We start from the raw sequence: 22445 nt of genomic DNA, 5'->3' as shown, positions 1-22445 counted from the left end.
GGGCGGGCGGGCGGCCTACGGCGGCCGGGAGGGGACAAGGCGCGGGGGAGGGCGAAGCGCGGCGAGGGGCGGCGGCGGCGGCGGCGGCGGCGGCGGCCGGGAAGCGGGGAACCGGCGCCGGTGAAAGCGGGAGGATGCTGGAGGCGGCCGAGGCCGAGCTGGACGCCGAGGACCTGGTGCATTTCTCGGTGGGCGACCTGCCCAGCCGCGGCTACGGCGTCATGGGCGAGATCCGGCGGCAGGGCAAGCTGTGCGACGTGACCCTCAAGGTGCTGGGGGGGGGGGGGATCTGGGGGGTCTGAGGGGGATCTGAGGGGTCCTGAGGGGGATCTGAGGGGGATCTGAGGGGGATCTGAGGGGGATCTTAGGGGGAGGGGGATCTGGGGGGTCCTGAGGGGGATCTGGGGGGTCCTGAGGGGGATCTGAGGGGTCCTGAGGGGGATCTGGGGGGTCCTGAGGGGGATCTGGGGGGTCCTGAGGGGGATCTGAGGGGTCCTGAGGGGGATCTGGGGGGTCCTGAGGGGGATCTGGGGGGTCCTGAGGGGGATCTGGGGGGTCCTGAGGGGGATCTGAGGGGTCCTGAGGGGGATCTGAGGGGGATCTTAGGGGTCCTGAGGGAGTCCTGGGGTCCTGAGGTGTCCTGGGTGGATCTGAGGGGTCCTGAGGTGTCCTGGGAGGGGTCTGAGGGGGATCGGAGGGGTCCTGGGGGGGATCTGAGGGGATCTGAGGAGTCCTGGGGGGCTCCTGAGGGGGTCCTGGGGGGATCTGAGGGGTCCTGGTGGGGGTCTGAGGGGATCTGAGGAGTCCGGGGGGAGTCCTGGGGGGATCTGAGGGGTCCTGGGGGGGGGGGTCTGAGGGGATCTCAGGGGTTCTGGGGGCTCCAAGAGGGGCCCTGGGGGGTCCTTGGGCTTGTGGGGGGACCCTGAGGGGTCCCTGGGGATGGGAGGGGGACCTGAGGGGTATTTGGGGTTGGGGGGGGGGGCTCTGAGGGGTATTTGGGGTTGGGAGAAGGATCCGAGGGGCTGGGGGGGGGTCTGAGGGGTCCTTGGGGCTCGAGAGGGGGGCTCTGAGGGGTCCCTAGGGTTGTAGGGAGGGTCCTGGGGGGTCCTTGGGGCTGCAGGAGGGGGTCCTGAGGGGTCTTTGGGGCTGCTGGGGGAGTCTCTGAGGGGTATTTGGGGTTGTAGAGGGGAGGCTCCAGGGGTCCTTGGGGCTTTGGGGGGGGCTTTGAGAAGTCGGTGAGGCTGGGGGGGGGGGGGGGGGGAAACTCTGAGGGGTCCCTGGGGGCTGGGGGGGGACCCTGAGGAGCCCCCAGGCACCTTTGGTGGGGAGAAAGGGGGAGCTGAGGAGCCCCCACCGATGCTTTTGGTGGGTGGGAGGGGAGAGCTGAACCCCCTCCAGCTATGTTGGCACCATGGGATCGTTCCCCCCCCAATTCCTTTTGGGGAGCTGAGGGCTCCCCCCCCGGCCCCTTTTGCAGGGAAGGGGGCACCCCACCTGATTGAGGCCGGTTTTAGGGGTGCACTCGCTGCAAGAGGCCGTGGGCTGATGGGCTGAGGTGTGCTCCTCGACCCTCGAGGGATCGGGGTCGGTGCTTTTCCCTGGGGACAGCGCCAGGAGCCGAGGGACCGGCCCGGAGCTGGGGCAGGGGAGGGTCAGGCTGGGGGTTAGGGAAAGGTTCTGCACCCAGAGGCGGTCGGGCACTGGGACGGGCTGCCCGGGGACGGGGGCACGGCCCCGAGCTGCCGGAGCTCAAGAAAACATTTGGACACCGCCCTCGGACACGGGGGCCGGGTTTTGGGGTGATCCTGGTGGATCCCTTCCAGCTCAGGATGTCCTGTGCCCTGCGTGGCTGCCGGAGGCACCGCGGCGTTCGCCCCGCCGTGGGATTACTCAGGAAGGTGTAGCCCAGCCGACTCAGCTCGAAACGTTTCACCCGCTCCCGAAGAAGCACCCGGCGAGGGCCGTGCCAGGAGCTCAGCACCTGGGGCCACGCGGGGCGGCTTCGTCCCCTGCCTCCGCAAAGCAATCCCTGGGCGAAACGCTCCCGGGCATCGTCCGTTTGCTGATCTTCGTCCCAAACCGTGGCAAAACGCGGCGGCTCGCGCCGGTAACCGCAGCGGCTGCAGCCCGCTGTTGGCCTGCAAAACGCTCCCGGATCTCCCCTTCCTGCAGATTTACCATTCCAAGGTGCTTTTTTTTTTCGGTCCGACTTGTCTTACTTCGTCGTTTGTAACCTGGAGGGCTGAAAGCGACCCCCAGAGCAGCTGCCGGGACGTGCTGGGCAGCGTTACGGACGGAGGCACTGCCTCGGCCCCGCTTGCTCTCCCCCTCCTTTTATATTTTGTTCCCTCCCTCTCTGGAAGGGTGTGGAGCCTTTCGGCTCTACGAAGGTTTAAAATCTATTCTAAAATCGGTCTGTTCTCCTGAAAACGAGGCTTAACTTTCTCCACTGCGTGGGTAATTTGTGATTATACCCAGGAGAGATCCCCAAAACAGCCGGTCTGCATGACAGGGGGCCGGCACCGTGTTCCCTCGTCGGTTCAAACCAGCAGCCTCGCGTCCCTCGTACGCCACAGCCCCCCGAAATCCCCCGCTGGTTTGTCTCCTCTCGCCTCGCAGGGACGGTGCTGCCGCGCTCCTTGCACAGCGCCGAGGTAGGGAAGGGCGGAGAAGCGCTAAAAACCCGTACCCGGAGGATGCTGGAGCACCGCTGGGATTTTTTTGGGGGCCCTCTTTGCCGATGGCTGTGAACAATTCCCCCAGTCCACGCAAGCGTTTGCTCTGCAAACAGGCTTAAAATCATGATGCAGCGCTGGTACTCCGGCTTCTTTTAATTATTCCTCGTGTAAATTCATCCAGCAGGGGCCGGGATCCCTTCCCCTTCCTCAGACCCCGCGCTGCTGCCGCTCACGTTGCCCCTCGGCAGCACGTGGCAGCGCGGGGCCGAGGCGATTACGAGCCGGGAAAGCGCTGATGCGCCCGGCGCTGTCCATCCCTTATTTATCCGGGCTCAGCTCGGGGAAATCCGTCGGCGCTGCTCCCGCTTGCCCACGTGGAAGCCGAGTCTCGCCGGGCGGTAGCCGAGCCCTGCCTCACCCCTGGGGCTTTGCGGAGCCACCCGGAGCCGCAGCGCCTTCGTGCGCGGACGGTTTGGGGGCGACGCGTTTGAGAAGTCCCCGCCTGTGCCCGTCTCCTAAATAGCCGCGGTCGGGGCTTTTCCCGAAAAGCTGCCGTCGCGAGCAGCTGTCCTTCCAGCCTCCCTTTGGCAGCTCTCTGGAGCTGTCGAGGCGTTTACAGAAAGAGAAATTTTGGGGCGGTTCGGTGGACACGAGTGCGAGGGAGCTGCGGGGAGGAGGGGGGGGAAAGGAAGCGCACCTTTTTCTGCGGCTTCTCTTACTTTTCCTTCGGATTTTGCTTACTAAGGCCGGGTTTCTGCTGTTGCTGTCCTCTTTCAGGACCATCTCGGTGTGGCCTTGGCTGCTTTAAAAATAACAGACACGCACAACCGTTCGCTGGCTTAACTCAGCCAGGGCAATATTGCTGAAAATCCGCTGCGTGAGTAGGATTTGGGTTCCTCCCTTGTCCGATCCGTCGCCACGAAGCTGCTGGTGGCTGCACTGGTGGCAGGGATGCGCCGAGCACAGAGCGCTCATCGCACACGCAGCAGGGACACCTCTTTTTCCCCCGGGAGCTGAATTTAAAGCAGTTCCCTAGCAGATCTCTGGGTTATTTTCAGCCCGCGGTGCTGCTTCCAGGCAGCGCTTGGGCTCTCCCTGCAGCTCCTTCTTCCCAAGGCCTTTCGCACGTTGCATCGCCTTCCCTCTAAACACGAGGCTTGGAGCTGCGAGCGTTCGGCCGTCTCTGCTAGCAGCACTGCCGCTGATTTTTACCTTATCGGTAGAAATAATTAGCTTTTTACTAAGCGAGCTGCATCAGGAGAGCTCCCTGCGAAAGATTTAGGCTCTCATAGCTTCAGTTTCCCGCGCCTAACAAATACGCAGCAGGACCTTTCCCCGTATTTTGCAGGGATTTGCGGTTCTGTTGCCTGAAAGAAGCTCCTCGGTGTCTGTGTGCTTCCCGAACACCGGTTTTGAACACGCAAATCCTGGCGAGGTGAAAGCTGCTTCGACGGCTTCGTTGTTCTGGAGGTCGCTCCTCTGCTTTCCGCGCTTTGCGGAAGACGAAGGCAGCGCTCGTAGTGTTTCCTCATGGAGAAATGCGGGGGGCGGGGGGGGGGCACAAGTCCTTGTAGCTCCTGGGAGCCAGCACGGAGCCGAGAACGCTCCCTTGGAGCAGCTCGAATGCTGTCTTCCCACGATTAACTCGGTGACTGATTAGAAAGGTCCCAAAAAAGAACGCAAGCCTGGCAAGTCAAAGGGCTTCCAAGCTGTGGAGGGGGGTTGTTATTTGCTTCGTACACGAGCCGGACCGGCCTGACGGGTGAGGGTCCTGTTGGCTTTTCTCCCTGCAAAGAGGCGGTTCTGATCGAGTTTTCCAAAGCAGGCTGTTCGCCTGAAAGCCTCCGGACTCCAGCAGACACACGGGAGAGCTGCTGCCAAGCCGAGCAGAGGCGGAGGAGCCTCCCTTGGTCCCGCCGTGGCAGAGAAGTGCAATTCCAGGCGGCTTCGGCTGCCCCTGCGGCTTCAGCAGAGTCCTTGAAAAGCCCGTCCCCGGCTGCTCCGCAGGTGTGAGGGCATGTTTGCGAGATCCCCCGAGCACGACGAAGGCGGTGGGGGAGGCTGTCGTCTCGTTGGAGCAGCCGGCAGATTTAAAAATCAGATAATCTCGTATGTACTCGAGACCTTTGTGCTAAGGACCTTATTTAAATCTTGTCACACGGAAGGAACGAGCTGCTTCGGATTACAGCCGGAGCTGTTTTCTCACCTCCGTCCCCAAGTCTCAGCCGCTCTCGCTGCTCTTCCCTTATATGAAGACGGGTATTTTTAGAGCTTCGCAGACGCTAAACCTGAAGCGTTCGCGGAAGCCACGCGTTTCTGCGCAGAGCCTTTTCCTTGGTCCCTCGAGCCTGCTCTCTGACTTCCAGACTCACTCGCGTGGCTTTCGTTTGCTTTCCTTAGCAGAAAACCGTGCTCTGCTTGACGTCCGCCGGCCCTCTGTCACCCTGGTCTCCTCTCTGTCGGCCGGTCGAAGGCAAATCGCGCAGGCTGGGGGCCGAGGAGAGGAAGCCCTGCTCGGCCTTCGGCTTCGGGGGCAGGCGGGTGACGGGGAGCTGGAGCCGGTGGCGGGCCTGGCCCCGTGCCCCAGGTGCCCGGGCGCTCACCGTGCTGCTCTTGGGTTTGTCACCGCTGTGTCAGCAGGACTCGAGGCAGTCAGGACCAGGACCCGGGGCTGAACGGGATCGATCTCCTGGTTCTGCACATGCCAAGTCTGACCTAATCTTTTCCACGGCCTGCCCAGCCCTCAGTGGGAAAGGGGCACTGGGGAGGAAGGGTATTTACTCAAACGCTTGCGTTTTGGTACAGCATCTCTCAAACCGAACTCTTCTGGTACCATCTCCCTAGCAAAATTTTGCCACGATGCCTTGGGTTTCCACTCCGGCCTCTCTCTGGCTGGAATGCCGACGTCACGCCGTGTCAGGAAAGATGTACGTTTCTTAAAAAAAATATCTTTGCGGCAGAGAGCTCGAGAGACTTCTCAGCTCTGCGGCGTAACGCCGTGAAAACAATAGATGCCTTTATTCCACCTACACCAGTTTGCTATGGAGAGAGCTTCGGCGTGCCCTGGAACTTGCTAAGGTTTGGGGGATGTGGGAGTGAAAGGGAGAACGTGCATCCTGTCAGTCAGAGAAAGGGAATTCTGGCATGTTCGTGGTTGGAAAAGATGCTCTGCAAGCAGCGGTTCTGCTCGTGCCTCTGGCAAATAGGTTCTTGTGCCTTAAAGAAAGGCCTCGGCTCTCTCGTGTTCTACGATGGAACATCCTCGCTTAAAGGTGGAAGTCTTCGGGCCGGCACGTTGTTGTGCTCGGGCTGCGGAAGGGCTGGGAGCGCTGCTTGAAGGGGCTGCCCTCCAGCCTCTTCCCAGCGACCCTGCTAATGTGGAGCTCCTGGAGTATTTCTCTTTGTGACACTCGTGTAAACGGAGTTCTAACAGTTCTGCTCATCCTGGCTCTGCGATGTGGATGCGATTACATCTGAGCAATTCCCTTGGTGCCTGGAGATGGTCTCCAGGCTCGAGGAGTGACGGATAAGCATACCGATCTGCGTTTAACCCAACGGGAGAACCTGATTTCGGTAACCTCACGGCCACGAAACGGTCTGTTAGGGCAGCTGGGGGCTTCAGCTGAAGGCTGACATCCCCAGCCGAGATTCCGGTCTCGGTGCACGTGATGTGAGAGAGGCTGGGCCCTGAAAGGCATCCCAGCTTACAGGAGTTTCTCAGCAGCTCGCCCTGTGACGTTATTCGGTAGGCGATGAGACCCTTTAACTGGGAGGGGGCTGCTGCTGCAGGAGGCACCGGCTCGCTCGCTCGGAGCGAATGCAGCTGCGTAGAAACGCAAAACTAAAAGGAAAAGCGTTCCTTTGAGACAGCTGCTGAACGCGGAAAGGGCAGTCGGTTCCCAACGCCACGCTGCCGAGCGGGAGCTGCTCGGTAAAATCAAAACAGGAACTGAACAGCCCGTCCCTGCCGGCTGCGCGATGGCTTGGAGGGCAAAAAGGGGGTTACTCAACCCGACGAAGCTCTTCTACTTTTTTTTTTTTTTTTTTTGTTCTGCCGGTACTTCTGGAACTGGCGGGCAGGCCTGTGATGGATTTGGGGCAAATGGAAACCCGTCAGTGGTATGGCGGAGCTGTAGTGTCAGGTGTGTGTGACTGCAGCGTGGCCCCGCAGACGATGGTTCCCTCAGGAGGGAGGGAGATGGTTTGGCTCCGGAGACGAGGAGCGTTTTTTGAATCATAAGATGCGAGGCTGAACTGAGGGGATGCGCACTGTCTGCTCATCCTCGCAAGCATTTCTCATCTTGGGCAGGAAAAACAGGTATCGCCGCTGGCCTGCAGCGAGAAATTTAGCTCTTCCTTCGGGACTCGTCATTAGGCGGCGACGGTACGGACGTAATGCTGGCTTCCAGAGCAGAGGTCCCAATTTATAAATCTCCCTCAGGGCCCTCTATCGTTACGTGAGCAAGTTAAATAAGTAAATAAATAAAATGAAGAGAACTGGAGGTTTTGTCTTGTCCGGCACCGGGGGATGGCCGCCTCTCAGCTGGCGGCAGCGCGGAGCTGGCCCGGCAGTTTGCTGATGCAGCCCCGTGGCTCCAGCTGCGGGCAGGGGCCGCTCCCGTCCTCCCCTTTCCCCTGCTAGGACAGCAGAAAACCATTCCCTTTTTCACACAGCTCCTTTCGGTTTTATTTCCTCCATCCGCGAGGTCAGGCAGGGGCAGCGTGTGGGAAGCGTCGGGGGCCGGGGCCTGCGCGAGGCCTAGCCCTGCGTGGGGAGCCCAGGTCCCTCCTGCCGCAATTAAAACACACAATTAATTAAAACGCGCTGATTAGTTCGAGCCCTGCCTTGTTGTGCAGGACCGTCCCCGGTTACCCTGCTGAACGGGGCATTCCCCAAGGTGAAATCCTTCCCTTGGAGAAGGGTGGAACAACGCGGGGAGCCGCCGAGTGGGAGGGCGGTGCTGCCCGCACAAGGTGTCCCTTCCCCCCGATGATACAGCCTCGTTACACAGCCTCATTAACCCCGCTGGAATCCTGCTGGATGGCTGCAGATGATCGCTTTTGTAATAACTGGGTGTGTTATTTACAGCGAGGCCGTTTGGGGGGACCAGGGACATCCGTCCCTGAAGCCGTGGTGATGCGTGACAGCATGGGGTGTCTTGTCAAAGTGGGGCCTTGCACCGTGCCTTAGGTGACCGTCCAAGGCACAGATCTATTTTAAAAATAAACCGCGAGCCTGTATCGCTTTTGTGCTTTATGGTTATTTTCCAAAGCAGAGGGCTTTTCTCCTCGTCGGCTAGCACGGTAGGCTTGTTTTGAATAAATGTAACCACGCTGTTGTAGCTGGCGTTAACTGTGCTCATAAGGTTAAGTTTGGTTATAACTCCGGTTATACCTAGGGGATAGCAGCTCACATTTGAAGCGGGTATGTTCGTATCATTTAATACGTGTCTGGTCAACTTTAATCCTAGTTGTTATTTAAAAAAAAAAAAAAAAAAGGTGAAATGGCATTTGAGAAGCTGTGATTTTTGGCAAATTGTGTTTGGGTGGAAGCAAAATTTCAAAATCCTGCTCCGTGCTCAGTGACTCCCAGCGCCTTAGTCTTTTGCCTTAGTTCCACACGTTTTCAGCAAAAACCACGTGAAAGAAACACGTCTCGGGTGTTTATTCCTCTGGCTTTATCCAGCAGGTCGGGCGTTTGGGACCCGCAGGCGGGGAGGTGGGCAGCGGAGCGGCCAGCCCCCCGCCCGCGTCACCCAGCCTGTGGCTGTGCCCGGCAAAACCTGTGGAGGAAAACCTTCTGCCAGCCAGAGACCCGAGGAGTTGCTCCTGCACCCCCCTGGGAAGAGACGCAAGGAGGATGCTGAAGCAGCGATGGCTTTTAGCAGTGGTTGTGGTGTGCGTTGTGCTCTGCCCTGCTCGTGGCTTTGCTCCTGTGTCTCCAGCAGGAAGAGGGCAGTGAAACTGTGAAAGTGAGCACGGAACCGTCGCACCCTGGAAAGGACCCCAGGAGGCCACCTAGTCTGTCCTCTGTCCCCAGGCAGGGCCCCAGCACGCTTCTGACCGTCTGCAGTCTTTGGCAGCACGTCGCGTCGGCTGCTCTCGTTATTTGCAGGCGTTAACGCTGTACTTCTGTGGCCAGGCTAGCAGAGGAGGGACCAGAGAATGGAGAAGGAACAGGGAGAGAAGGGGAAGGGATTTTCTAGCTGTGTCCTCTGTGCTGCCATTCACGGCACGACTCTCTTCAAGCCTTGGAGCTTTTGAGGCGTTTTACGCAGTTTTGGGGTTAGTAGAAGAGATTGGTACTGGCCTTTACCCGTTGTAAGCCATCAGATCACCTTACAAATACACGTGTGACTTCTTTTCCATGAGCTGTAGTAGTACAGAGCATTTCGCCTGCTGCTTTTGCTCTGGGCGTTGTGAACTCCCCAAAATGCGGGAGAGCAGGGTTTATACCCGACAGTACAGGCACCGTGGCATCCTGCATTGCAGGGGTATAAACGCACCTAGGGCGGCCAGGACAGGGCAAGGCTCTCCAAAAGCAGCCCCTCTATCGCAGCAAGCCGTGGGAGCAGCTCGAGGTGTGTGCTCGGGGCTCTGTTAAATGGGGAAGCTCGGGCAGAGCAGCCTCGCCTCGCACCTGAAAGGCTTCAAGTCGCAGGCACAAATGCAGCCAGGAGCCAGGAGGCCAGGCTGGTTTCCAGAAACACGCTACCAACGTTTGTGGCAGGGAAGTATGCTTTCATTTAAAATGGAAAAAAAAAAAAAATCCCACCTCTTGTTCACGTATTTTTTTATGTAGTGCTCAATTCCTCTTACTTTCTTTGTTTAAATGCCAGGAATTTTGCTTTCTAAACTCCCAGCAAGTCACATTTACTGAGCGTGGTAGCTCTGGGCTTAAAGGAAGAGGCAGGGCGCTGTTCTCAAGGTAACCGTAAAACCCCAAACAAGCAAGATTTTTGCTAATGTGCTGCCTAGACATGAAAGGGCAACGAAGCTTTTTGCGGAGAAGAGAAGGGCTGCTTGGACAGCCCGGAGAGCAGAGGACCTGCTGTGCCAGCTTGTTCGTCCCAGTGAAACAAAGCTCAAAAGGAGAACTCCTGAAAGTGGGAAAACTGAGAACTGCTGAAGCGGGAGAAAAGGGCAGCTCTGTACAAGCTCAGGTATAAACTCGTATGAGTCAGCTTAGCCTGGAAATTAGAGGGGAAAAGAAAAAACTGTGAACCAACACAGCACTTGGAGAGGAGCAATCAGAGCAAAGCCCCGTGCAGAGGTTGGACTCGGTGATCTTGGAGGTCTCTTCCCACCTAGATGATTCTGTGAATCTGTGAGCTTAAAAGGAGGCTGGAAAACCGGGTTCAAAAGTCTGAGTTTAAAAGACACCGTCAGCTGTCTTGCCTTGAAAAATTGTCCGTGAAAGACCTGGAAATTGTCTTTCAGCCCTCGGTTACTGCTGGCCGGGCAGAGCTTTTCCTTTTTCTTTTTTTTTGAAAAGCTTCCCTTTTCTGTTTTTTTTGTCTCCTTTAGGTCGGGGACCATAAGTTCAGCGCTCACCGGATCGTGCTGGCAGCTTCTATCCCGTACTTCCATGCCATGTTCACCAACGACATGATGGAGTGCAAGCAGGACGAGATTGTCATGCAAGGGATGGACCCCAGGTAACTTCCCGGGCACTGCAGCGGGTTTGGCCAGACGGACAGGGAGTGCTCTGCAGGGCTCAGCATTATGCGTGCAAGGCTGGAAGCCTGCCCTCTCCGTGAGTTGCACCAGGAGGGATTTCTCTGTTAGTCGCGTCCTGCGCTAGGCTGATAGAATTGGCTCAAAATCCGTTTTTTGCCTTTTTTTTTCCCCCTTCGTTCAGCGCGCTCGAGGCTCTGATCAACTTTGCCTACAACGGTCACCTGGCCATAGACCAGCAGAACGTCCAGTCGCTGCTGATGGGGGCGAGCTTCCTCCAGCTGCAGAACATCAAGGATGCTTGCTGCACCTTCCTCAGGGAGAGGTAAGGGGCACGTTTCGGTGCGCTCACCGCTCACCCTCCGCAGCAGAAGGGTTTTAATCGCCTGCGTCAGCCCTGGAGGAGGCGGCACGATAAAAGCCCTGAACCTCCTGAGGCTCGGCATTCCTCTTGCCTGTAAAAGTTGTGTGGCTTGCAAGGCGCTGGGGACAGCGTAAGGCTTTGGGCAGCCGTGGGAGTGAATGCCTAAAGCAAAACGGGCTGAACGTTTCCCATTTCAGATCGGAATCGTAGAATATCCCGAGTTGGAAGGGACCCACAAGGATCGTAGAGTCCAATTCCTGGCACCACAGGGGTCTACCCGAAAATTCAGACCCTAGCCAGCTGCCTGGCGCAGCGGTGTGTTTCTGCCTCTGACAAACCCGTCCTCACAGCACTTCCCCTTCCTGCTGCTGCCTGGACCCAAGGGGAGGAACAAACAGACTCGGCAGGACGTTGGGTGGGAAGCTGTGGCAGAGTGAAATTGATTCCAGTTTTTCCAGTCCCCTTGCTGGCGTTTGCCTCCAAGATCATTCCAGCAGCGTGATCTGGAAAGCAAAAAGCCGGGTTATTCCTTGGAAACACACCGCACGCGGCTTCGGGCAGCGCCAGGAACCCGACGTGCTTTCCTTGCTCCCCAGCCTGATCTCTCTGCAGCTGCTCTGTGTATCCGTGGCGGGACGTTGAACACAAATACCAGATGAATGCAACGTCTCGTCCAGTTGTTATTTTACTTCCAGACAGAGGTATCCTAGGTCTATGGTTTGGGGAGAAAAAGATGTATTTCCTCCGTGTACAAAATGCTTCAGTTTACAGTCCCACGTGAATCCCGAGTTTCTGTAGGTTGTTTAAAATTAAGTTATGTAAGATCAGAGTGTTAATTTTTCCTGCACAAACATTTTATTTGGGGTACTGGGTGTGACACCGAGCTGGGAGGAGGTGGGTTGTGTTGATTTAGGAGTTCCTGCCAGCTGTGGGTGGTTATATTTATACCTAGACTAAACAAGGTGAGTTGTTTTCCCCGAGGTTCGGCTGCCGCGGTTATCCCAAATCTACCAGGAGCCACAGGGTGCCCGAAGTTAACTCCTGGGTGTGAGCGCACGGCTGTCACTGATGGATAACACGAAAATTGGTGTGCTCTGACCATCCTGCAGAGCTGGAGCGCAAGCACTGAGCTCTCCTTCTTACTTGGAAATGCGTTGGGGGTATTTTTAGGCACTTGTCTGCAGGCAGGTCCATCGCAGCCGGGCCCTCTCTGGCTGCTGGGTGTGCAAAGGACAAGGTTTTCAGAGTCGCCGTGTGAGCCCTGAGGGTCATCCCAGCGTGAAACCCCCCCCTCCCGCAGCTCTTCATGCTGCTTGCTCCTGGTAGGGCAGGGATTTGAATCAGGGCGTTGGGTACGTCAGTGCCGCATCCTCACCCGCGTCTGGCCACCGCTGCCACAGCGGAGCCAAACTGTTTTTACCCACGCGAGCAGCATTTATTTTGGTACCCGTCGATCAGCACCACAAAACACCGCGGCTGCTGGCTCGTCTTGCGCGGCGACATGCCCACGCTGGGCAGGGCTCCTCGCTCGGACGGGAGCATCCAGGTCACCCCCCTGCTTGTGTAGGGCACGTGCCTGGGGAGGACGTCGGCTCCTCCGGCTCGCTTGTGGCACTGAGCAGCTCCTTGGCAGTGGCTGTGCTGGGGAGAGCTGGGGTCTGCAGCAGCGCTTCTCGCCGCACCAACCTTCAGCTGCAGCAGCAGCTTTGAGAAGACCTCCTCATGTCAGGAAATGGCTTTGGGAAGGTGTAACAGGCGCCGTTCTGTAGTGCTCGGGAAAGACGTGCTGCTTTCTGTGTTATTCGTGCGGTGTCCTTGAATCCAGCTTTGTCCAACACTGGAATTACAAAGGTGCCAGGAGCCCAGGAGCCCAGAGAAGTGGGAGGGAGGGATTGCTTTGCGAGCCTCACACTTCCTGACAACTTATATTAGTGCAGAGGCTGCCCAGAGGCTCCCTGGCAGGTCTCAGGGGAGATTTCAAGTCGTGGTTTCCGTCCTTTGGCTCTGCTGCGGATTCACCACCAGATCTCCGTGTAGGTGCCTTCATTATGAGCCGCAACCTTTAATTCTAAACCCTCGTCCTTGGCAGAGGGCGCAGCACCGCGTATCCTCTGACGCTTGCATTGCTTCGCTGAGCCCCTTTGCAATTCTATCCATCCTCCTGTTAAACTGAATTTAATTTTGCTCTCCTCTTCCCCCCCACCTTTCCCAGGCTTCACCCTAAGAACTGCCTGGGCGTGCGGCAGTTTGCGGAGACCATGATGTGCGCGGTGCTCTACGACGCCGCCAACAGCTTCATCCATCAGCACTTCGTGGAGGTGTCCATGTCCGAGGAGTTCCTGGCGCTGCCCTTCGAAGACGTCCTGGAGCTTGTTTCCAGGGATGAGCTCAACGTGAAGTCTGAGGAGCAGGTACGTGTGCGGTGGCAGCAGGGCCAGTTATCCTCCCTGGGGGGTTTCTGGTTGCTTGGCAGAGGAATGGAGTAATAAATACCCCGTGCCTGGGCGGAGCGAAGCTGGGAAGGTGCCCTGACGTGTGGGAGCCCTGAGAGGTAGGCAGAGCTGCGCTGCCTGTCAGAGCCTGCTTCTTGTCCGTGCTGGAAGTGTTTCTTAGCTCCGGGAGATGCCTGCTAGGGTTTCTTGGAGCGTAGATTTCGCAGAAGGTTGCACTGAGGTGTTTTGATTCACTGGTGACGGAGGTGGGCCCTCCTGAGGACCTGCAGCCGTGCCCTGCTTCTTCAGCTGAGGGTGCGGGCAGCAGCAGGGAGCGCTTCCTCGCGGAGCTCATGCTCCAGTCCAGGAGGCTCTGGAGGTGGAATTTTGTCTCCCAGCGTTTTATAACAAATGGATTTGCCATTAAGAAGCGCCTCTAGACAGGCGTGTTCCTAGAACAACCAGAAAGCAGGGCTGAGCCGCTTCAGGACGTTTCGGCAGCCTCGAGAACCTGTCAGTGCTGGGCTGGCAGTCTGCAGGGGAAGCACAACCAGTCCTTGAGCCAGAAAAGCTGTCCTGCCCTTTCTGAGGAGGCGACTAACGAAAAGCAGTGCTACCACTGTCGCCGTGCAGGGAGATAAGCTCCCCGCGATCCTGGGGAAGAAGCACTTCTGTGCTGAAAGCCTCGGGAGAGGCGATGTGGGAGGTCTCCAGATCTGCACCGTGAGGGAAGGGCTTGATAATTCTGTTCTGAGCTGCGGTGGGCTTTTCTCCACGGCCCCAGGTTGCGATACAAGACACCCAGGGTCGGGTGCATGCACGTGGCGTGCGGTGGTCTGCTTCGGAGGACAGCTGAGCTGCCGGGCGGTGGCCGTGACCGGTGGTGGTGGCCGTGACCGGTGCTCCTGCAGCTGCTGGGAGGCTGCTGTGGGCTCGTGAGCTCCACGAGCTGAACCTGTGAGCAGAAATGAGGCTGTGACGTGCGACGTTGGTCTGGGAGCCTGGCCAGTGGGCAGCTGGGGACACTGCTCAGTGGGCTCCCTGCCTCAGGCGGTGGTGACAGGGCTGGGGTGTACCCATGGAGGTGAGTGCAATAGTGTGGGACAACCCGGCTCAGGCTGTACCTGTGAGAGTCTGAACCAAAAAGTACATCTCTGAGAGGCCAGGCTCCCTGCGTAATCTCAAGCCAAGGACACGATGCATCTTGCATCCAAAGACCTCCAAAACGGGGCAGAAGAGCGGCGCTTCGAAGAGGCCTGTCTCTGCAGGGACCACAGAGGGGGCCGAGAGAACCCAGCTGAGCTGTAGGCATCCATCGCGTGGTTAGCTAAGAACGGATCCCTCCCATCAAAACTGCCTTCTGGTTTTCAGAGAGCAGCACCCTGCTCTCTTCTTTCTTCACGGGTTTACTGATTTTTAACACTTTAAAAAAAAAAAACAGAAACGTTTTGCATTTTGCCTCTGACAAAACTCTTCCCAGCTCTCATCTTCCTGCAAACGACAACTGGCAGCAGTAGGAACTCGGGGGGGGGGGGGAAGCAAAAACCAAGCGAAAAATAAAATCCACCTTCCCCCGCCTCTGTTTGGGCAGGTGTTTGAAGCCGCCTTAGCCTGGATCCGCTACGACCGGGAGCAGAGGGAGCCCTTCCTGCCCGAGCTCCTGGCCAAAATCCGCCTGCCCCTGTGCCGGCCGCAGTTCCTGGCTGACCGCGTGCAGCAGGACGACCTCGTGCGCTGCTGCCACAAGTGCAGGTGAGGCTTGGGCGTGGGGTAAGGTAGCAGGAGCGTGGTGTAGCAGGCCCGGCGAGGGAAATTCTTCCTCTCCGTGGACAGCGCACCTCTCACAGCAAAGCTCTCCCCGTTTTTAACCTGGCAGCAGGGCGTTCCATCTATACAAGTGGTAGCTGGAAAGCCAGTGGCCTAAATCTGCATCCAACTTCGGTCAGCTTTCGTCATAGGGGAAGCCAGCACCAACCAAGCTAAATATCTCTCTTGGATTTCAGGGATCTAGTTGACGAGGCGAAAGATTATCACCTCATGCCAGAGCGCCGGCCGCACCTCCCGGCGTTCAAGACCCGTCCTCGGTGCTGTACGTCGATCGCGGGACTGATTTACGCTGTCGGAGGCCTTAACTCAGCAGGTACCTTGCACATCCACTCCCTGATGAGGAGAGCTGTGTGGTTTGCTGGGTAGGACCATGGGATTATGAACTCCTCCACTTTGGCCCGGAATGCTCAAGGTGGCTGTGCCCCTAGTTTAACGTCTGCCCTCTAGAAACTCTGTGTGGATCAGGCTTGTCGGGACAGCTGTTGTTGTGTAGCTCAGAGAATCCTCACCTGTAACAACGCAGAACCTGGAGGTATGAAGCTGAATCGGTTAGGGTTGCTGCATCACGCCTGCAGACGCAATGTGCTTGCGCGGCCCTAGTCAGAGCATGAAAAAGAGGACAGAAAACGCTAACAAAATAATCTGCCAGAATCGCAAATAACCTGGCTAACCTGGGAAACGTCCAGCGGGGTTTTAAAGCTGCCGAAGGACAGCTCGCTGGTGAAGGGTCTGATCAGTGGGTCCGTGCTGGGCTCTGCCTTGTGGGATTTCCGTTCTGCCTTCACACCACGGGCGACTTACGGGGAAGCTATGCTCCCAGAAAGCAGGAGCACCATCGGATGGGATGGGGTAGGTCTCTGCTGCCCCTTCAGGCTATAAAAGGCCCCCACTTCCACAGGCTGGGACTTGTCAGCCCTGATTGTGCCAGGTCCGTGCGAGGGTTTCAACCCTTACAAACCCTTTGCATCGCAGGGTGCCGTTCACACGAATTTTTCAGAGCAGGCTCTTCGTGAGCGAGTAGAGATGTGGCTGGGAAATGCCTCCGGCTTGATTTTGTGGGAGCAGGGAGGCTGCGATAGGAAGTGTGCGAGCCTGGATCTTTTCCCGGAGACCAGCAGGCACGGTCCTCACTGTCAGCTCCTCCTGCGGGGTCGCAGCAGCAGCTGTTTGTACCCCTGCAGAGACCGAGAGGTGGGTCTCCCCCTTTTAATTTGAGTAGCAAATTTTTACGCAGGCGACTCGCTGAACGTGGTGGAAGTCTTTGACCCCATCGCCAACCGCTGGGAGAAGTGCCAGCCGATGACGACGGCTCGGAGCCGGGTGGGCGTAGCCGTGGTGAACGGGCTGCTCTACGCCATCGGCGGCTACGACGGGCAGCTGCGGCTCAGCACGGTGGAGGTTTACAACCCGGAGATGGATTCCTGGTCCAAAGTGGAAAGCATGAACAGCAAGCGAAGGTACGTGCTGTGGGAAGGGGAGCTGGGGAGCAGGAGGGGTGAAAACGGGGTTTTAGGAAGGCTGGCGGGTGCAGAGGGAGAGGTCCCCACGTGGGGAAGCAGCAAAAAAAACACACGTAGAGGAGAGGAGCAATGTGGGAGCAGGTGAGAGTCCCCTAACCACATCTGGGGCATTTGTGCTGAATGTGGGCTCTGCTTTCTGGTAAGAAGGGAAAACTGTCAGCAACTCTTTATAAGCGTTTCTAAAAACTCAGCAAAGTTATACCTGTGCAGCGCAGCACGGATTTACAGGGAAAGCCGTTGATACCTCAGTAGGTTAAAAGCAGCCGGGCGGTAACGGAGCTGTAATCTCCAGAGGTCTCTTAGCTCTTGAGGCACGAGGGAGGGAAATCAAACCAAAAGAGTGGTGACGTTCTGCTTGTCGGGCCTGTGAGGGTCCCAAAGGACGGGCTCAGAGCCCCATTTCTTCAGATCGTGGTTCTGGGTGCCGGGTAAAGCGCTGGTGAGCACAGCGTGGGAATTCCTCCTTTGCTGCCAGGAGTCAGGGTGAACCTGTTTTCCGTCTCTGCCTAGTGCTGCATCTTCTTCCCCTAGCAGAAAGCACAGGAGGATCGCAGCTGGAAGGAGAGGAGTATTTTTACGGTCCTCAGAGAGACGCGGCCGGCTGAGCAGGAGGCGTTTGTGTCTGCCCGGCGCTGCCGCGGCTCCTGACCAGCCTCGGGATTGCTCCGTGGTTGGGTCTGGGAGCGCAGCCCGTGTTATTTCGATCCCCCACCCATTAAGTTGTGCGGTCGTCCCGTCCTCCCCGGCACAGCACGGTGGCCGCTGCCGTGCCTGAACATCCTCCTGGCTTTCGTAGGGTTCGCTGTGGTTTTCTTTCCGCTCCCTGAGAGCTGCTAAATTGCTCGCTGCTCTGCAAGCTTTGCAGCGCTTATTTACCATCATGGTTTGCCTGGCTGGGTTTTTGCGGTCCGGGATGTTTATTGCTCGGGAAGGGAGCGCTGCGAGAGGCTGAGTGTGGGCACGCGGCATCCCTGTGGCTGCTGGTGGCGCACTCCTTCGGGGGAGCACAGGAATGAGCCCTGGTCCTTCTGGTTCCTGTCCAGAGCTTTGGGGCCGGCCCAGAGGCAGAGTTCGTCTAAATTCCTGGAATATCGTTTCCCTCCGGTGAGATCACCCAGGTTTTCAATCTGTAGCAGGAAAGCTCGCTTCTTCCCTAGCAGCGAGGTTCCTGGGAGCTTTTCCCGCAGTGAGAGGCAGCCGCACTTCCGCGACGGGGCTGCTCAGCCTCGAAGCCAAGCAAAACGGGTGTCGGATGCCCTCGTGCAGAGGAAAATCTGCTGCTGTACAACGCCCTCGGCTCTTGCTGTAGTGCTGGGGTTCTGGTGTTGTCTCCAAGCTCCTCCAAGAGTTTCTGTGACTTCATTTCCAAGGTCTTTACAGGAAGCCGAAATCAGCGGGATTTTGACCCGTGACAGAATTACTCCTCGTGTTTTGGTTTAGTTCCTGCAGTCAGGAAAAAGGGGGAGTGTTTGTGATCTGCGTCAGCCTGAAGGGGGGTTTAACCGCTACAGCTGGTGTCGTACTGCCTCAAGACCAGTCCTTGCTGGAAGGGGGGTGCTGCAGGGCATCAGAAAATCCCCTCGTTAGCTGGTTGCTCCCTCAGATCTCCAGGTGCCTTGTGCAGGCCGTTCCCCATGCTGAAATCACTCCGATAGCCCAACAGCGTGACTCAGTTCATTAAGGGGCAGTAAACGAGGCAGATTGCGCAGATTTGCTGTGTTTCAGGCCGCGTAGCACCGCGTAAAGCCACCTCACGGGGTTCTGCTTCTTGCAGCGCGATGGGGACGGTGGTGCTGGACGGCCAGATCTACGTTTGTGGCGGATACGATGGGAACTCCTCCCTCAACTCCGTGGAGTCCTATTCTCCAGAAACAAACAAGTAAGAGCCCTCTGTGCCCTACGGCTTCTCCTCCTGCTGCTGCCAGCGATGTGCCGGGCGGTGGCACCGCGGGGGGCTAACAAAAACCCGTGGTGAGGGGTGCGAGCAGGTGCTGAGAGCCGTGCAGTGTCCCTGCCAGCAGGGAGCTTGCCTTGACGCGGGGAAATGAAACCAAAGATTTAAATAAAACAGGCAGCGGAAGAAGTTACCGAAACCCGGTCCCGGAAAATCTGACAGAGCTGCAATAATCCGCAGAGCGGCTGGTGGCGGCGCGTGCGCGGTGCCCGCGGGAGCCCCCACTCACCTCTCCCCTCTCTCGCCAAGGTGGACGGTGGCGACCCCCATGAGCTCCAACCGCAGCGCCGCCGGAGTCACCGTCTTCGAGGGCAGGATCTACGTGTCGGGAGGGCACGACGGCCTGCAGATCTTCAACAGCGTAAGTCGCCGTGGCGCGGCTTCCCGAAGGCCTCGCGCCGATGTCAGCCCGCCGCGGGCAGCCGGGAGGTGAAGCTTCGGGTGGGGAAGGCTCCGTGCCCTTTCCCCGCGCACCCAGAGTGCCTCGAGCATTCCCACTGTCAGATTCTGTCCTTCCCAGGGCCCTTCTTCCAGCTCGGGAAGGAAGGTAACCAGGTACCCACAGGGAGTGGGACTGAAGCGTTATTGTTCTTGTTCCCCGGTGCCAAAAGGATCGAGTACATGCATTTTGTCTCCCTGCTTCCTTTGCTTTTTCACTACTTTTATCACGGTGTCCCTGTTCCCTTGAGACCCGCATGCCAGGCGCTTGCCTCTGCTTCCTCCGCCTGCTTGGTGGCTTCAGTTTCGGGAGGAGATTATCTCAGAAATGAGCTTGGCAGCAGGGGGAGCTGCTGGTGCAGGGCCAGCTGCGCTCTGTCCCGGCGGTTCGGTGCTTGTTCTCCGCACGTTCCCCGAAGCGGGATTTAATGGGGGACAGATGAGGCTCGTTCAGCTGGGAGCAGTGTCTGGATTGGATTTGGCACTGTCGCGCTGCTCTCAGGAAGAAAGCTGCAATTAAGGGGTTTGCAGGGAGCAGCGATAACCACTCGCACCTTGCTCAGGTGGGGGTTATTGCCTGCAGCGGGAGGTACCCTGGAGCCAACAATCACGGGTCCGCTTGGCTGGGCTCGCTCCTGAGCTGGACACGTCTGGAGTTCCTGTCGAAGGGGTCCGTCTAATGGTCTCCGCAGAAATATCAGGGGTACAAAATGTTGGTTTTCTGCTTTATAGGGTGTTTTTTTGTTTGTTTGTTTCGCTTTGAGGGCACACAGCCCTTCTGCAGGCATGCGGAGGAGGTGCCAGGCTCTTCCAAAGGCGGAAGAGTTTCCCTGCACAGAAGGAGGGCGCGAACCTTGGCTGGGGGGTGCGGGACAGGGAGCTGGAGGCTCAGACTGCGTCAGGAGGGGTCGATGTGCGACGCGGGGAGCTGCAGCCGCTGAAACCTGCCGGGGGGGGAGCGGGGAGTCTCACGGCCGCAAGAGGCAGTGCCGAGGCTCAGAAACCCCTTTAAAACACAACCCAGAAGCAGATGAGAGGGGAGGGAGGCAGGGGGGGTTTTAGAGCTGCCCTTTCTGCGGTCTCTGCAGCAATGGCCGGCGGCGCCCAGTTCCTTAGAAAAGTCCGACGGCGTTACAAAATCCGGACGGGTGAAAATCGAGGAACAAAACGCGAGCTTCCCGGGCTGCTCGCGGTTGCACAACAAAACCGTCCGAGGTCTCCGAGGACGTCGCCGGGCGTCCCGCTGGGGGCCGTCCCTTAACGCTGTGCCTTGTCTGTGACCGCAGGTGGAGTACTACAACCACCACACGGCCACCTGGCACCCCGTCGCCAGCATGCTCAACAAGCGCTGCCGCCACGGCGCCGCCTCCCTGGGCAGCAAGATGTTCGTCTGCGGGGGCTACGACGGCTCGGGCTTCCTCAGCATCGCCGAGGTGTACAGCTCCGTGGCAGACCAGTGGTACCTGATCGTCCCCATGAACACCCGCAGGAGCCGCGTCTCCCTCGTGGCGAACTGTGGCCGCCTCTACGCCGTGGGGGGCTACGACGGACAGTCCAACCTCAGCTCGGTGGAAATGTACGACCCGGAGACGAACCGCTGGACGTTCATGGCTCCCATGGTGTGCCACGAGGGAGGGGTCGGCGTGGGCTGCATACCCCTCCTGACCATCTGAGGAGGAGGAGGAGGAGGAGGTGTCGGGGCTGCCTTCTCCGCGGCAATCGGGGGAGAGCTTCAGAGAGCGGTTCACAACGCGATAGCCAGAGGAGCGCGTCTCCAGGTGCTCAAGTGTCATTCACAAACACACACACACACACACAACTTGACAAAACCACCCCTACCCCCTCGTCTCTTGGACTGAGGCTCCAGAAAGATCAAATCTTATTTTATTTTTTGGAAATACGGTGCGAGTGCTTCCGTGTACGTGCCGGGGCGAGCGAAGGAGCTGCCTGCCGCCCTCTCCAGCGCTTCTGCCTCTGCACGGCCGCGTGGCTGAGCAAATTCTTCCTCTCGCCGTTCGTTTGGCAAAATAGCACTGAGCCACGTCGGCCTGTGCCTTCGGGAAGCGAAGTTGCGGGCTGGGGGCAGGGGGGGGAGCAGTCCCAGTTGTGACACAGCAACGGCCACTTTAAGGACTGGGGGAACGCTCGCACGCTTCTGCCGGCGCCGAAACGGCCCCGACGTCCCGAGGGTTTGAGCAGCGGCGGCGTTCGGCGTTGTCAGCTTACTGCTGGCCACGGCTGGACCTTACCCAGCTTATCAAAACAGACCGAACCCACCAGCGCGGGCCCTCAGGAGCATATCCAGGCTCTGCGCGTTCAGGCGCTCCTTGCGCAAGAGGTCACCCGCTGCTCCAAGGGCTTTCTTCAGCTCGATGGGGAAAACTTCTCCACAGGAGCCGCACGATGGAGAAACCAGGAAGAGGAAAAAGGCGGTTAAACCAGCCGCCAGCTTTAGCAAGCTTTGGAGGAGGAATGCCAAACGAAAATGACACTAAGCAACAGTCTTAGGGTTGCAAAACCGGCAGGAAGCCAAAGGTGTTAATTATAAAGATATCCCTTAAATATTGATGCGGGTGGTTTGGTCGCGGAGCGCAAGCTTTGGCCTGTCAAAGCGGGGTCCCTGAGAGGCAGCTGGCGCGGTGCGAGCGGGATCCCCGGTTCTGACACCGTGCAGAGCCACCGCTGTGCCGGGGCAGCTGAAATTCGGCCGTGGGGAAGTGGGGCCGGGAGCTGCCGCTGGCCTCAGCAGGGGCTGCCAGCTCCTCGGCTCCATGCGGCACGGGCGCTGCTCACCCCCGCGGAGAAACGCGCAGCGAGCGCCTCTGCAGGGGGGGGGACCAGCCGAAAGCCACGCGTGCCCAGCACCTGCAGGATCGGTGTCCGTGGGTTTTTTGGGTTTTTTTTTTTTCCCCGTTTTGCTACGCTGGGAAAGGTTCCTCGCCACGTGCTTTGTTGCACAGCCGACGCGGCCACACGAGGAAACGAAAATTCAGCGGCCAAACCACGGCGGGGCTGAAGCTGCTGCCCGACGTCCCTGCCCCTGTGTTTGGGGGGTGGGCAGCGCCACCCCCAGCCCTTCCTGGGCTTCTTTCACCCCCCTCCTCCAGCAGCTGCAAACAAAGGGAGCTGCTGCTGCCAACCTGCTCCCGCCCCGGAACAAACCTTTCCCATCGTGGTTTGCAGGTGGGGGGGTCCCTGCCAGCCCCTGGGATTTCCCCCATAGCAGCCGGGGGGGGCGGCGGAACGGAGCCCCCCCAACACTAATCCCAGCGGTGGCAGCCGAGGGGGCTCGCGTCTGTCTTGTGCCCAAGCCCGGGGTTTTTGGGGGGGGGGGGTGCTCGGAGCCCCGCATCCAGCCCGGGGCTGTCCCCCCAGCTCCCCCATCCGAGCCCCCGCTTCTCCTCCGTGCCCGCCTCCCAGCGCCGCTTGGGGTTTTGACTTCGGGTGTAAATGTGGATGTCTGTATATTCGGGTACCGTGTATATTTTAGGAATACCTAACGAGCATAGCTGGCCGCAACCATGACGTCTCCGTGTCCGTTTCCTCTGTATCCGT

At 58.4% G+C, this 22445-nt stretch overlaps 1 protein-coding gene across 4 annotated transcripts; it reads left to right on the top strand.

The window, feature by feature from the left end:
• Positions 1–25: 25 nt before the first annotated feature.
• On the top strand, positions 26–22415 carry KLHL18 (kelch like family member 18). Of its 4 annotated transcripts, none has more exons than XM_066991333.1 (10): positions 26–269; positions 10206–10336; positions 10540–10680; positions 12932–13130; positions 14743–14903; positions 15155–15291; positions 16198–16435; positions 18273–18377; positions 18702–18813; positions 20177–22415. In XM_066991333.1, the coding sequence occupies exons 1-10, from the start codon at positions 135–137 to the stop codon at positions 20561–20563; spliced, it is 1746 nt and encodes a 581-aa protein (XP_066847434.1). In that variant the 5' UTR covers positions 26–134; the 3' UTR covers positions 20564–22415. The 4 variants fall into 4 exon arrangements, with proteins under 4 accessions (XP_066847434.1, XP_066847435.1, XP_013053470.3 ...); XM_066991334.1 differs by having other exon boundaries at positions 27–269; positions 16213–16435; XM_013198016.3 differs by lacking the exon at positions 26–269 and adding an exon at positions 4239–9841.
• Positions 22416–22445: the final 30 nt, after the last annotated feature.

Source organism: Anser cygnoides, chromosome 2, assembly GCF_040182565.1.
Source record: "Anser cygnoides isolate HZ-2024a breed goose chromosome 2, Taihu_goose_T2T_genome, whole genome shotgun sequence".
Taxonomy (NCBI): Eukaryota; Metazoa; Chordata; class Aves; order Anseriformes; family Anatidae; genus Anser; species Anser cygnoides.
Note: the sequence above shows the minus strand (reverse complement) of the source record. Positions and strands in the feature narration are given on the sequence as shown.